This window comes from Tachysurus vachellii, chromosome 1, assembly GCF_030014155.1.
Source record: "Tachysurus vachellii isolate PV-2020 chromosome 1, HZAU_Pvac_v1, whole genome shotgun sequence".
Taxonomy (NCBI): domain Eukaryota; kingdom Metazoa; phylum Chordata; class Actinopteri; order Siluriformes; family Bagridae; genus Tachysurus; species Tachysurus vachellii.
In genome coordinates this window covers 28986499-29002205 of record NC_083460.1, presented here as the reverse complement: position 1 = coordinate 29002205, position 15707 = coordinate 28986499, and the positions used below count along the sequence as shown (strand labels likewise).

The window sequence follows — 15707 nt, the reverse complement described above, 5'->3', positions numbered from 1 at the left end:
TGCCATAACCTGGTGTAGTGTGACCTCAACCTCAACATTGCACTCTACTATGGACTTTGAAACAGTATAAAATATTTGAAAATATAATTGCTAAATTCTTTGTCAAATTATACCATATTTCACCCATTGCACCCAGAGAGTGTAAATAACAACTGCAACAAATTACTGCAATTACTTCTGCTGATTAGTAAATATGAAATTGATGATATATTAATGATTCATGGACATTTTGCTTTGGCATAACAATCAGTTTATCTAATAGGTCACAGACAGAGTCACATAAAAGTCAACACATTCCATGGAACATAAAATAATGACATGTCATAGTGACATGGTGTTGAAGCAAACTATTCAAGAGTAAATAAAACAAATATGGTGAACACCAAGCTTTGCATAACATTTTTCAGCCATTGAATCGAACATTGCACACACTCCACATATATCTGCTTTTTCAGTATATCTTGCATAATATTGTACTGACCATCTGGGTTTTTATTGAAATACTATGCTGTCATATTGTCTAATGATGGAATAAAATAAGCCTCATTCATGGAGACTGAATTGATGGGAAATTTCCCTCAATTACAAAACATACCAAAAAAAAAAAAATCATCACAAGCAAAATTTCTTGAAATATGTTTATTTTTACATAGTCACATAACACTCAAAAAATTGGGGATACAAAGCAACTTTTCAACTGAGGTGCACAATTAAACAGTAAATAAATGAGAATGAGGCTATGTCATTGTTATTAGTTATAGATGGTTACTATAGAGTGCAGTCTTAGGCCACATATTTTTATATCTACATATAATGAACAGAAATAATAGGGCTTTAACATAAATTTCATGCAGGATGGCTGTATGGAACATTTTTTGGCCCACCAAAAATAATTACACATGAAAAAATATGGGTAAGCAATAAGTAGGGAAACATTAAGGAGAATGATATAGAAATGTAAGAACTCAAAAATATTTTAAGAATAACAGTTTTGACCTTGTTTTCAGTACAAGTTTATACAATTAACTCCATCTTTTTACATAGTGTGAAATATTTTTTCTTAGGATTTATAAATGGCAAACTTTCATGTACGGGTTTCTCCAGCAGTCTCTTAAAACCAAACTATTTTCACATTCATCATCGGTATGAAATTGCCTATGCAAGTGAACTTTCAGTGCTACACCATAATAACAGATTTGCTCTTAAAATACAACGATGGTTCGGCGCGATGATATTCAAGTACATTTGAAACTGAAATATGATTTTTTTTTCTACTGTAATTCATATAAAAGATGCCAAAAGAGTCCAGCATCTTGGTTTTCCTTGGTTGGTGAAAAAGAAGGAAAATAAAAGCATTTGCACATGATCACAAACATTTTAAAATGGGCTTTTAAATGGGTCCAGCCCCAAAGGATCTGTAACCTGTACAGACGAAACACTACAACCATGCATTAAATGGCTTCTGGAGGGCTAACATAAGGCTGCTTTACAAGGACTAACTGCTAATTCATCTGACCTGTTTCAGGCAGTAGAGGAGTACAATTGGTAATGCTGCTTCTGAGGACATGCAGTTGAAACTACTCTGTCCTTTAGGACTGAAGGCATTTTAAATAAGGGGAAAGTAATATTACAAAGTGCAAAAGCATACATCAGTTGATTTCAGTATACCTGTTGACTCTTAGTTTACTGCATATAAGAATCACATTGAGGTTTAAAAATCTGAAACCTTAAATTCAGCACATAAATGAACAAGAAAACAGGAATAGCACAATGGCATCTTACTTCAGGATACTTATAATAAATTAGGACATAAAGATGCCTTCCTTTACTTTGTATTAATACAAGTTAGTGAAACATAGTCCAACAGAATTGTACAGAATGTAGAAAGAAAAAAAAAAACATGGCAGACTATATAGATTAGTCTCAAATTTGATGGGTAGAAACTTCTCACATTAGCACTATACTTCTGTGACAGTACAAAAAGTGTCCTTCAGACTTATGATATATCTATCTTCATTAAACATTGAGCTATCCAAAAACAGGGGAGGGACTGGCCCTCTTAATGCTTGAGGTGATTATTTAGATGAACATAACATGTAGAAAGAACTTTGGCTTGAATGAATAGATTTTAAAATAACAAAAATAATAAAAATGAAGCTTCTTTTAAGTAGTGTAGTTTTGAGCAAATTCTCGAGCACAAGCTATTCCCACCACCAGCAGATATACATCCATACAGATGTCACGATTGCACCTCATTTATAATGTTTACATTTTCACAGCTTAAATGTAATGCAAAAACACAACAGGCTTTCTTCACAACTACAGAGGTCGGATTAACAGGTAGTGATGAGGCGTTGTGGTTCAAACACAAAGAAAAATGATTGTGGACATATACACTATTCATTTGGAGGTCAGTTGTTTTACGTTTACTGGTTGGCCCTCGGAATTTTGTCAAGCAAAATCAGATTGTTATAGACATGATTCCACATGGTTTATTGTTAAATGAATGCATGTCAGAGCACTTTCTATTTGCCCCAAAATAAGCGCCACTCCTGATTTTCTTTCCCTCTCACATAAGACATTTAATAGAAAAGCTAAAGCTGCTCTGGTAAAATGCATATCTGCAGTTTCTTAAAAACAGCACAAAGAGTTTGCATGGGATTTTCAAATGTTACATCATAAAGTTTAATGCATATCAATTTTTAACCCCCAAGAGTAAACTGCCGACAGCATACCTGACAGAGCCTCACCACATCTGACAGTGTACTCCATAAAACAAATAAGGAAAGATAAAAAGCATCAAACAGGATGTTGAAGATTATATACAATACAGACATGAACTACCGTAAAGTGTAATTACGATGTAAATGGTATAATGAACATTAGCGGCTGAACCATTCTCAGCTTTCAAAGCCATATTAGCATTAAACATCCATTTCGTCCAGAGTTTATTCCCTTTCTATACAGCGGACTCTATTTAGCACCATTCTTCATTTCTTACAAAACCATATAGCTGTGAACATAATGAAAGTGAGGACATGTACAGACAATAAATGAACCTGCATGGTTAAATGTTAGTGGAAAATAAAGCAACTCTTCTGAAAGTAAAGTGTTCAAAAAACTGGTTGTACTAAGCACCAAGTTAGCCTCTACTGCTGCATGCAGTACACATGAGGAGGACTGTGCATTCAGCCACAAAGCATCAAGTTCCATTAAGGCTTTACCTCAATCACGTCTTCACCTGTGCTGGTATAAAAAAAAAAAAAAAAGGTATGTGAAGGGACATTCTACTTAATTGTCACGCTGAGGAGAAATATTTGAAATGTTTTCTTTTTCCTATGTTGAAACACATTATGTTTCCTGGTAGTTGCTGTTTAAAGAAATACATGTTCAGTGAGAGCCACAGTGTAGCTTTTGGACCTGTTTCACAATGTTTCTGTTTAGTTAGTGTTCTATTGCTTAAATTATACATCCTATCCAAACTCCAAATTTACTTTATCCCAGCATTAATATATGGTTGTAAAGGAGGTGGAGAAACAAAACAAAAACAAACCTTTGTTGTGATCAAGGGCAATAGCTTTCAAGAGCCAAGTATTTAAACAAGACTATGAGAAATGCCAAATCCTCTACATTTGCTACAGAAACCATCCTTCGGGACGCAGACTGAACAACAAAAATTCTACCCTGTTTAATCTACGAGTTCCTCAGAGGTTCCATGCATATTTAAAGGCATTTGTACTTGGAGGAAGACATGAGTAATCAAAAGAGCGCTCTAAAAATAAAGAACGCTTCCTGTTGACTTTGTGTTTTTTTTCTCAAAGGAAAATCTGAAATAAAAATAAAATAAAATAAAGTAACCATGGTCTCTCCAGGAAAAGAGCAGCAAGAACAAACCAAAAAAAAAGTCATCAGTACAAAACTACAGGCAACAATATACAACCATTCTGGACAAAGTTTAGGGTTAGTACTCTTCTGTATGGATGCCAGAAAGGAGATTAAAAGAGAAAAAGATCTTTTGGATTGTTTAGTGCTCTGAAGGTCAGTTGGGGGCACATTTAACCCAACTTTGAGGTCTGGCTGCCATGTTTCTACTAGCAAAGATAGGCCAGTAGGTTCTGGACAAGGGGTCCTGTTTTAGTTCAAACACCTTTCATATGTGCTCCATCTCAGTTCTGGGCATGGTGTCGAATGGTGTGGAAGATCCAGTCCATCTTTGTGGTCCATCCACCATGGTGAGCATCATTCATCTGCTTCATGAAGTAGTCCAGAGCCTCCTGTTCAGTCTTATCAAGTGCCAGAGTTTTGCGGATGTAGGCAATGTCATCAAATGATTGCAACTCTGGCATGCCGGAGCCCAGCATCATTGAGAACAGATTGATAAAGAGATTGGCGTGCTGTCGGATAGCCAGGTATGCCTTGTAGCACATCTCCTGAAACCTGCAGGGCAAAAGACATTTTACTATTTATCTATCTTAAGGTTTCATTTTTAACAACTTTTGTTATTGAGATTATATTTGACATAATTATGGTTGATTTAAAATAAAAGAAATCTACATTTTATATTTGTTATATTCAATATAATCTATATTAGGCTAAAATATTCAATAATTAATAATAGGGCTGCACGATTTGGGAAAAATTTCATATTGCGATTATTGTGGTCAATATTGCGATAGGCGATTACGATATAATAAATGGTACCAAGAGTAAACTTGATTAGTTATCAAGGAAAATGCACACACAAATTAGTGATATTGCTAAAATGTGTATTTGTAAAACTAGAAAATGTTTTTACAAATAATTTTTTTTACTAAATGAAATAACATTTACATGTAAACTTATTTTCTCAAAATTATAGCTAAATAATTAAAACAATAAATAAAAACATACACATTTTCACAAAAATAAGATATTTTAAACCTTTTGCCCAAACAAACAGGGACATTATGCAGGATATAATATATACTCTGTATAAACTCTTTGAAGTTTGTGAATTTATGCCCAAAACACTGGATTCTAGTCCACTGATAAAGCTCCACTGCTTTGACAATGTTGGTGCCGTTGTCTGTTGTAATAGCGACCTGACGCTTATCAAAGAGGTCCCACACAGCCAGTGCCTCTCTCAAGCCCAAGGCTATGTCCTCTCCAGTGCGTTCGTCGGGGAAATACGCTGTTTGCAGGCAGTGGCTTTTCAGTTCAAACTCATCGACAAATTGCACAGTCAAGCTAATGGTTTGCTTGTCCTGCTTGATTACAGGTTCGTAGTGGTTGAAAAGAACATCACTGTTGCTATTTCCTTTTGAACTTCGCTACAGCACAGCTGATGCCTCTTGTCCAGCGTGCGGATCATTTTCTGAAATTCCACTTTACTAACGATGTGTATAGGCATTGTGTCTTTTGTTATGGAGTCTGTTTCCTTTATATCTATGCGAAGACTTCTGTAATTGTGTTTTGTTTGGGTAACAGCTTGTGCCTTGTTTCCTTCAGGTGTCTCTTTATTAATCTTGGTTTTCACCATCATGCATTCATCATATTTGTCCTCTGTGCTATTCCACGTGCTGATATAAATTTGTCGTATTGTCACGTGATGTACAGTAGCAGCATTAGTTTTGCAAATCTTGCACAGCACCTCTTTTTTTTTTTGCCTACCAGTTCAGTGTCGATCTCTACCGCATCCATCGTTGTTCTAGTTTCTGCACTGCACACTGGATCCAGTCAAGTGACCACAGGCACCACTTATTTTTTTAATAAAATCGCAACATTTTGCCGTCATATAATCGCACAGGCAGACATCGCGATTGCGATATGATTAATCATGCAGCATTAAAGCCCCCAATCTTCGCAATCTGCTTTTCACAATCTTTTTCAAGTTATTTTAGCATAATTTATGCTGCAGCTGAATGGTACGACAGGAATCTAGAAGAAAGAATTTTATCGAGCAATTGGACTTTTAAACTATTGTCAGGTAGGGAAAAGCAATTTGGGAACTGTTTGAACGCACAAAAGGGGTTACTGTTACTTAAACTAGTACAACTACCAGAGATGGATGCTGCTCCAAAAAAATGTAAACTTCAAAAACATACCTCTCAAACTCCCTTGTTTTAGTGCATTCTTGTGTTCCTCCTTTGCTAATCACAATCAAGAAGTCTTGAGTTAAGACAAATGGCACTCGCTCTCTCTTGTAGCCAAACTTCTTCTTTTTATGATCCAGGAAGTGACCAAAATCTATGTGAAACAGCTAAATAAAACAGAGGCTATTAATAGTCATGCTTAAAAATATAAATATACTTGGGAGAATCTAGAAGCATACCTGTCCATCTTCCTTAACCATAATGTTACTGTTGTGTCGGTCACCGATGCCCAGAATAAATGTGGCTACGCAATAACCAGCACAGGATCGAGTGAACAGGTCAATGGCCAGGTCATACCTACAGTAATGTATATTCCCCCCCAAAAAAAAGACACAAAGACCAAAAATGTAACTATGCGTTATTAAAAGAAATGTGCCTGAAGGTAGTTCAGTCATTGCAAAAGCTTACATCTCGCCCTTGTTCTTGTCCTTGAGCCACTGGTGCAGGGTGGAGCTATTAAACTGCAACGCTCCTTTGAGACCACCTTTACACTGGATTTGCATGATGGTATGAGAACTCCTCACAACTTCAATAAGACCCACACAATCTCCAATGGAAAGGCAGCCATAGGGAAGCATTCTGTAAAGAAATCAAAGTATAACGCTACAAATGATTAGTCACTCATATACGTGACATCTGAATAAAGATGCATAATAGTTTAATGAGAAAACAGAAGTACCTGAGGTCTAACCCTTGGTTCTGCCAGATGTTCTCCATGATTTTAATGATTTGAAGTGTCAGCATATCTTGCCTAAGGTCTATAAAGGAGTTGGTTTATGTTTAAACCTCACACTCCAGATGTATTTACATATAAAGCTTTGGTTAAATAAATAAATACATAAATAAATAAAAAGAATTGACTGACCATCCCCATTCTTAAAGATAATCTCATTGTTCTGGAAGAGAAGCTCTGACATGATGTCAGGGTTTTCCCAATTAAGCCACAAAGGTCTCTTGGCTGAGGACATGATTCTGCATTCTTCAAGCCTAACGCAAATATAAAATACGAAGCAACGACAGACAAAAATTAGTTTCTGTGATGTGTCGAGTTGAAAATGCTGGAAAGTGCTAGTGTTTAACTGGCTCACCGTAGGTTGCCGAGCTGGTGGGCTGGATTCAATGGAGAGGTAAAGTTTTGAAGGGCATCCATATAATCTGGCCTCCTCATCTGCTCCACTAGAAACTTCATCTGCACCTAAAGATACATCAAAGAGTAGCGAGGTTAGACAAAAGTTCATAACCAACTCAAACAAGAAGAAAATTGCCACACAAAACAGCATAATTCTAAAAGAGAGAACATACTCTACCTTCTGTGTCTCATCCTTCTTCTCCTGCTTGAGAATGTCTGTGAGGTTGATGAGTTTCTCCATAGCTTCTACCTGTCTGCCCAAGTGCTTCAAATACATGCCACATGCACGGCAGTATGACTCCAACAGCAGACCGAAACGCTGACTCACCGTCTTGTTGTGCATCTCTGACCTGCGACACATACAGTGCAGTTAGTTGTATTATTTACGCTTGTGATATTGCTAAAGCATGAAAAATAAATACTCTACCATTAAATTGTAGCAATTCAGAATTACTGAAAATCACCCACAACACAATTCACAGGCACCAGACAAATGTGAAATTCACAGACAAGTTTGCAAGACTGAAGAACAACAACTCTTTCTTTTAATTTGTCTGTTGCATTTCATTAGCTCATTATCAAGCTGTTCAATGATCAGAAGCTAGATCATGAGAATCGAGATGAAACATTCAGTCGGAATTGAGTTTGGCAATGAGTTGGTATATGCAATGTGATTACAAATGCAAACAAATATTTTCACACAATGTAAACATTTCCTCAAGGAACTAAACATCCTTTTGCAAACATTATCAGTTATATTAATCTAAACACACTACTGCCTATGTATAATCAACATCCTGTTCAGGAGTAAGGAGAGTCACTCACTTCAAATGCCAAAAAAAGAAATGCCCAATCCTCTGGTTGGTCAGGGCCCTCTTCAGCAGAAATCGCACCAAGGGGTTATCAAGGTACTGCTCATACTTCAAAACCTGTAGGACACACACACCACATACATGCAAAACATTTGTGTTGTTTATTGTGCACCATGGAATGTTTATTGTGGAAAAATGTTATGACAAACCAAAAGAATCTAACCTGGACCAGCTGAATAAGGTACTGAGAGAGTTTATCATCGGTCAAATATTTCTCAAGGCACTGTACTGCAAATTCTCGTATCATTGGATCTGGATAGTTGCAGTCAAGTAACTCCATGGCTTGTTCTGGTTTTATTTGAGGCCAGCCTTTTAGAAGGCAGTACATCTGAGCGAGGGAAAAAAGGATGGCATGTTAAAGGTGAAAAGAGAAGTCATGATAGACTGACACCATACAGAACTTATGCATGATACTCTTTCGTTACTCGTGGACAAGCCTAATTAACGCCTCTTCAGGATCGGGATTACAACCTGATAGAACTAAACTACTTATAATGCAGATGTAAATACACAAAAAAAAAAGAACTTTAAAACATTTCAGAACACATTTTAGTAAGCTGTTATGTAAGAGTGTAAATGCAACCGAAATTCCAACATACATCAAACACAGACAGAACTAGAAACAAGGAACACATCAACGTAATGGCCAATCATTATGAGGTAAGTTGGATGTTATGTATCTGCATAACAATTTTAAATCCATGTGATTAAAACATCCACATTCCAGAGCACAATTGAATTTAATCTTAAATTATTATGCTCCTGTTTAAATGACACATTAACTATAGAACTATATACATGTTGCCAAAAGGTGGCTGCATTAGTAGTAAGTAATGGACATGCATGTTACAAGATTAGCACAATATTTATTGTTTTTCTTAACCAATTCGGGATAATGTTAATAAAGCTTCTTCACAACCTGTGCGACTTCATCTCTCGCGTTCCACTTTACAGCAAGGAGAATCTTAGGAAGAATCTCTGGTATAGTTTTACAATACTGCCTGAAAAACACAAATAATCTTGATATTTTAAAGACCAGCACCAGATGTCAGAGACAAAAGTAGTGCAAAAAAAAAAAAATTAGATGTGGTTGATGCTGAAATACCTGTGTCTCCAAAGGAAGTCCTTTTCCTGCTCAGTGATCTCAGAAAGTGGGTCTCGGTTTGCTATTTGCCGGAGTTGCTCAAGATCACTCTCCATTATGTGGTGGTCTCGAGCCTGTCTGTTGCTCTGTGGAGAAAAAAAAAGGGTGCATAAATCTCAATATATGCACATATTAAAATAAGTACAAGTTAAACTAAAATTTAAATTTTAATAAAAATTTAAATAAGTATAATCCTATAAGTTGAAAGACAATTATGAAAGCATAACACTTTCTCTGTTCTTATTTATGCCAGAAATACTTTTCAGGGGTTGCAAAACAAATAAGTACATCTCAGTGAATATAGCAATACATAAAGATTGAGGCAAGAGGCAATATATATATATTCATTCTTAAGAGTAAAATTAAAAAATCTTCTGTTATAATTAAGAAAGTAGTATGCTTAAATGGAAGCTCACCTGTCCTGACTGAAAGTAATTGTATCCCGTTTCCCTGGACAGCATCTTAATAGCATGATCCTCTATTGTGGCCTTGTCAGGAAACTTCACAGGACAGCTGAAGTAGTCAAATTCTAACTCAAGACATGGGGTTTCCTAGTCAACACAGTAAGGAAAGTGTGTTTTAAAAATCGATAGTGATTACACGTTAAATGTCATAAGTGCAAATTCAACCAAAGTAGTAGTAGTACTAGACTGCTTATAGCTCCACTCCCTGTCTCAAATATGGCTGCACTGAACTGACACCTTGTTGGGGTTTGAGCCTGTGACACCGATGGGGTTTAGCAGATCTTCTAGGCCATGTGGCACCGGCCAAAGGTTCAGTGCCATTTTCCCAGATACCAGTGTATGTGTGTAGTCAAAGAGGTTTACATTTCCCCAAGCCAGTGGACAGTGCTCCTGTAACAGAATGAAAAAGCCACAATGCAATGAGAGACAATTCACCACTAAATTAAATTAAATTAAATTGTGTCATATTGTCATTGAGACAAGACAAATTCTGAAAATACAATACAATCAACTTAGTGTTTTAATTCCGGCTGCTGTTACAAAGCTTAAAATTCTGGGTGTTATGACTTTTGAGTCTGTGGCTCAGTTACGGATGACAGCTTTACTAATCGGCATAATTAATATTAGCGACACCCTGTCTTATCTGGCTGTAATTTAAAAATGGTATAGACAGGAAGTATGTTGGCACCTCTTTTGCTCCCTTCCTCCCCTTCACAGAACAGATGGACAGACAAAGACGAGCAGCCCGTGGAATGTCGTGAATGTTCATGTCATACATAAGCCACTCATTCCACCTAAAAGAACAGTAGAGAGATATTAAATCAAACATGCGTCATATACCACCAAAGTGTTCCTGTTCTGGTCTTTCTTGTTAGTATGCAATAACAGTTTATTTGTGCAATACCTTGGGTTTGAACATGGAACACGCTGCGTGTTGACATTGTCACATAACTGCTCTCCTCCATGGTAGATCCCTGTCCGGACATAAATCTATAAGAGAATACAAACGATAGGACACCATAAACATACAAAGAACAAGGGTGCTATGTTTGCAAGGACACACTATACATAAAGTAAATACTAATATCCAGATTTCTACCAAGTTCTCTTATTCGTCCCAATTAATTTAAAGCAACATACTGCTGGTAGGTGGACTCGCTCATGCTAAACTGCTCCTAGTTGTTTAATTAGTGTGTGTACATGGTATCCAGCAATTGACTGGAGTTTCATCCAGACTCTGTTCCTACCACAGGATACTTTTCCTGTTTTTTTCTGGCCAAGTTAAGTGGTTACAGAACATGAATGAATGAATATTTAGATGGCACATTTTATTGTTGCGTTCACTGGTCTTCTATAGACATGATTCACCATGTGATGCATAGCTTGATGACATTTACCTTAAAAATAAAACCTGCCAAAATTATGCACAAGTCATGATGTCTGCATGTATTTCTACATGACGTGCAATAACTAGGCCATCATATACCAGTGATTTTTGATGTTCTGATGATGTAGCCAGCAACCATTGTGTACTTTCTAAACAAAACACAGAATGCCAACACTCTAACATATCATAAATACCTAAAAATAAACATATAAACAGCCATGTTCTGAGCTGCTTATTTTAAATCATAGTTTTAAATTCTAACTACATTTTTTAATGTTTTTTAGGTAAGCACCTTATCAATGTCCCGGATGTTTACATTGACGTATGTTGCACAGAGTACACGTATTCTCAGGTTGCTGTTGATGGTCCACAGGGATTTGCTGGAGGCTTCCCCATTCATGTATGGTGTGGCTGTGGAGATGCGGCGCGAGTATGAGGGCATGGTGAATGTGTCCATGGGCAGCTGGGAGTATAAGCTATCTTTTGACATCAGCATTAGGTTCGGCATTCGGCCCAGCATAATGCAACTCCTCACATACTGAGAGAGAAAAACAGAAGGAAAGGGAAAAAAATTCTTTCTAAAAACTTTAGTAGAATTAAAAGAAAATGGTGCCTTAAGTCAAGTAAGAATTCCTACTCATCAACCTAGGATGGTGTACACAACAACAACAAAAACACAAAATGCACCACCTTACATAAAATGTAAGCATATATATGTTGTTTCAACCTAAACTACACACTGGTTTTTGAACAGTATCTGAGAAATTTCTTCAACAGACTGTTTGTCTGCCATCTAGTGAGAGAAATAGTGTATTAAATGTATTAAAAATAATACACTGTGGAAAAAACATTTTTTTTCCTGACTGACAAACATACAATGGGGTGTAGTGGGATGTGGTAGCCTAGTGGTTAAGGTGTTGGGCTACCAATCTGAAGGTTGTGAGTTCTATTCCTACGTCCACCAAGCTGCCACTGCTGGGCCCCTGAGCAAGGCCCTTAACCCTCAATTGCTCAGTTGTATAAAAATGAGATAAAATGTAAGTCGCTCTGGATAAGGGCATCTGCTAAATGCTGGAAATGTAAATGTAGCTTGCCATTGCTTGACAGATTTGGTGAAAAAAAATCAACAAAAAATAAAAACAAGAAGATCAATGCAACAGCACATTTGTTACTACTGTATAAACAAGCCTACAAGTATAGCACTTTTTACAATCACGCAAAGCAGCATTGCAGAAATAAAGGCCTGAGGTACCAATAAGAAGCAAAATGGCAACAATTTTAGTAAATTTCGCAGTCTTTTTGACTACACTCGATCTCATAAGGACACTGATGTAAAGGGGAAGCTGATGTATTGTGGTGGCTAATTCTGTTACTTGTACTTTGGCAAAACTGACATCATCTATTCCAAGGATAGGATAAGAAGAAGAGAAAGAAATTCAAAAGGCTCCTAATTTACAAAAAATATATTGTGCTTTTGTGTGCAGCTGATGGTAAAGAAGCAAGTTTGTGGGAATTTAATCTTGTACCTTATATTGACTGATTGGGTACTTTTCCAGCAGGTACTCGTCACAGCCACACACTTTGAGGATGTACTTGCCCTGGTATTCCTGCACGCACATCTTCAGCTGCTCGGCTGACAACAGCATACTGCGCGTCTTTTTCCTGATGGCTTCTGCTATCACCTGCTCAGGGACACAGTCATGGTTGATCTTCAGTGTGTACTTCTGCTTGTCATTGTTGGGTGACACAATAACCCAGATGACCACGATAATCTGCCCTGGATTCAGAAAAATAAAAATAAATCAATATGACTTGACAAGATATGTTTAAGAAGATCAGACATTAAATGACATTAGACCTATAGATGGTTACTATGGATAATAACGTCAATGTCCCTGTACAGACAAATCTACTTAAAACTCACTTATAATGGGAATCTAGGACTGAGTGCTGAATTATTTTCCAATGAACTAAAAATACATGATATATACTTGATACACCAACACAACCAAAAAATGTAGCCATTTTAGAATTTGTAGGCCTTTGCCAACTTCCACTTACCAGTTCTCTCTTTCATAGCATGCTAAGTGGCCAACAAGGATGCTAGTTAATACCATTTAAGTCATGGTAAAAGTGAACCTGAGTGCTGATATGAATGCTTCATTAATCAAGGCAAAAGGTATTCCCCACCTCATGGCATTAGCATTACTAACACTTCTCTATCCACAATTTTGATGTAGGGATTTTGACACTATATAACATTTTAAGGTAAAATCACAGTGTATGTGACATAATTAATGCCATTAATTAATTGAACTCTGAATAAATAACAATAACACTGGAATATATTTAACACATGACCGGCAAGCAGCTTTTATTATTTAATAGTTGTATTTGCAGGGGAAAAAAATCACATTCTTCATACCTCAATTTGAGTTTAAAAAGGACAAAAAATAAATATTATACGACATTAAACCGAGTATTATGGGTAGCATTCACGCCACCTACCTTTGTCTAATTTGCCAAAAATGTGCTTTGGAAGCTCTGGTGAAGACTCCACATTGGGAGGGTAAACATATAATGCACGACTATGAGGCCCATTTGAATCTCTGAGTTCTACTGAATCTTTGCAGACATTTAGTATATTTCGCCTGAAGTCCTGCACTTCGGGATCCTTCACTAGATCGAACTCGCAGACAGGCATACCAATTGCAAAACCTGAAACACAGAACAAGTGGAACATTCAAGAAGATTTTAATATGGGTTGGTTAGTATCTAAACAGAGTTAAGGGTAATGTGAAATGGGTGGGCATTAAGAGTCAAATCACAAACATTTGCTGTGTCTGTGAACTGTGTGCAATATATTCTTCTTGCATGGGAACACTGAGAAGTTTAGTTTTTCTTTCCCCCTGGTGTTTTGCAGGTATTACAAAAAAAAAACCATTTCACACATATGCACTATATTTCTTTAATTTTATGTTTGAATTTGAAATGTTTACACTGTTGTATGAGTGTGTTACTTACATACAGATTTAGAATTTCATTGTATTCAAAAAAAAAAAAAAGTACAGAACCCCATCTTTAGATGGTATTAATGCATTTTTCATATTTGCTGACCAGCTAAACGTCAGTGGCTGGAGATCCGTTTGAGGCAGTTCTTACTGCAAAAACATATCATTTTTAGCAAATGATCAGGCTTGCGAAACTACATTTGAATTCACACTATCCAATAACTTAGTACGCACCGTATCAGTGCTATAAGCAAAGTGATAAGAATGAAAATGTTGAGCTGTCAGCAACTTAAGATTGAAACCCCTGTATAAAAAAACAATTATTACCTAGAAAGAAGAAAAAAGTTCCTACCAATTTCCCGGTTGAGAATTTTCTCCTCTCTGTTGCCTACAGGTTCGATAACTTTTAAGAAAGGCTGGAAGAGCCTGAGATCACAGAGTCTTCTGGTCTCATCGTAAAACTCTTCCCGCTCTGCTTCCTGTGTTACACTGACAAAGATGTACGAGGCTTCCTCTTGCAGCAGGTGATGGAGTGGGAACTTCCGTGCTTCCTTAAACAGTTCATGTTTGATGGTGACAAGTGTGGCCTCACGGAGGCACTCCAGGGTCAGTATCATGCCATTCGGCAGCAGACAATCCACCAAGATCCTGGGGGGCATCAAATGGATGCCCCATAATTCTCCAGACGAAGGCCTTGGAGGCATGTTCTCTAGTTCTCACAACTGTCCAATCTCAATTAATACACTTTAAATTATTCAACTTCTTTTTCCCCTAAGGAGAGAAAACAGAAAAAACATTTATGCCTCTTCAGTGACTCAGTGCTTGTTTCATATATTTCATGCATATTTACAATGCTACAAAACATAAAGGTCTATGCTGACTTGCAGAAAATGTTCATATTTTACAACAGGGACTTCAAGTTTGGCATATAAAATAAGTGTGAAAGAAGTTACATAATAAAATACACAGTAAGCAAGAGGAAACTGTGTCCTAGAAGCCAGAGGCAGTGTATTTATCACCGACACAGGAAAACCAAACAAATGATAACAAATAGTCAAAAAAGTTCATGTTAAATATTCACATTGACCATGTCTTCTTGAAAGAAAAAACAAAAACAAACAAACAAACAAAAAAATTACACCATAATAACTATTTATCCAAAAGAGAAAAAATGGATTTGATGTCAAAATTATAGATAGTGTTTCATATGGCCTTAAGTTTAAACATGTTCTGATGCTTGGTGATTTTCACAATTAATTTATGTTAAGTAAATTAATGTTTTAAAATTATTTTTTGAAATGGTCTAATCAAGATTGTTGTTCATATATACAGGAAGGAAAACCACAGGCTTCTTAACCAGGGAAAATTTTGTTTTTGTTTTTTATAGATTGATCAAATAAATGTGAATTTTTATTGATTAATCAAATAAAATAAACTGAAAAATATGAAAAATAAATAAACTGTATAGCAGGTAAGTAGTTTTATTCTGTTTATTTCTGATCCTGTGTGCAACACTGCTGAAGATGTCAAACTGGGAAGAAACTAGGATTTGAGAAGAATACCCCATTT

The 15707-nt window shown here is 36.5% G+C and overlaps 1 protein-coding gene across 2 annotated transcripts in view; it reads right to left on the bottom strand.

The window, feature by feature from the left end:
- Positions 1-624: 624 nt before the first annotated feature.
- Positions 625-15707, bottom strand: part of pik3ca (phosphatidylinositol-4,5-bisphosphate 3-kinase, catalytic subunit alpha) — an 18271-nt gene continuing 3188 nt past the window's right edge. The window contains exons 1-21 of one of the 2 annotated variants that reach the window (XM_060881542.1): positions 14491-14629; positions 14152-14288; positions 13636-13845; positions 12654-12904; positions 11420-11665; positions 10645-10730; positions 10429-10534; positions 9978-10130; positions 9693-9827; positions 9238-9362; positions 9052-9133; positions 8296-8460; positions 8086-8189; positions 7439-7610; positions 7220-7326; positions 6997-7118; positions 6811-6889; positions 6540-6710; positions 6311-6428; positions 6084-6238; positions 625-4437 (exon numbers count right to left, since the gene is read on the bottom strand). In XM_060881542.1, coding sequence (XP_060737525.1) covers positions 4167-4437; positions 6084-6238; positions 6311-6428; positions 6540-6710; positions 6811-6889; positions 6997-7118; positions 7220-7326; positions 7439-7610; positions 8086-8189; positions 8296-8460; positions 9052-9133; positions 9238-9362; positions 9693-9827; positions 9978-10130; positions 10429-10534; positions 10645-10730; positions 11420-11665; positions 12654-12904; positions 13636-13831 — 2844 coding nt within the window. In that variant the 5' untranslated portion in view covers positions 13832-13845; positions 14152-14288; positions 14491-14629 and the 3' untranslated portion in view covers positions 625-4166. Of the gene's footprint in view, positions 4438-6083; positions 6239-6310; positions 6429-6539; positions 6711-6810; positions 6890-6996; positions 7119-7219; positions 7327-7438; positions 7611-8085; positions 8190-8295; positions 8461-9051; positions 9134-9237; positions 9363-9692; positions 9828-9977; positions 10131-10428; positions 10535-10644; positions 10731-11419; positions 11666-12653; positions 12905-13635; positions 13846-14151; positions 14289-14490; positions 14910-15707 lie in introns of those variants that run through there. The other variant, XM_060881533.1, reaches the window with a different exon arrangement.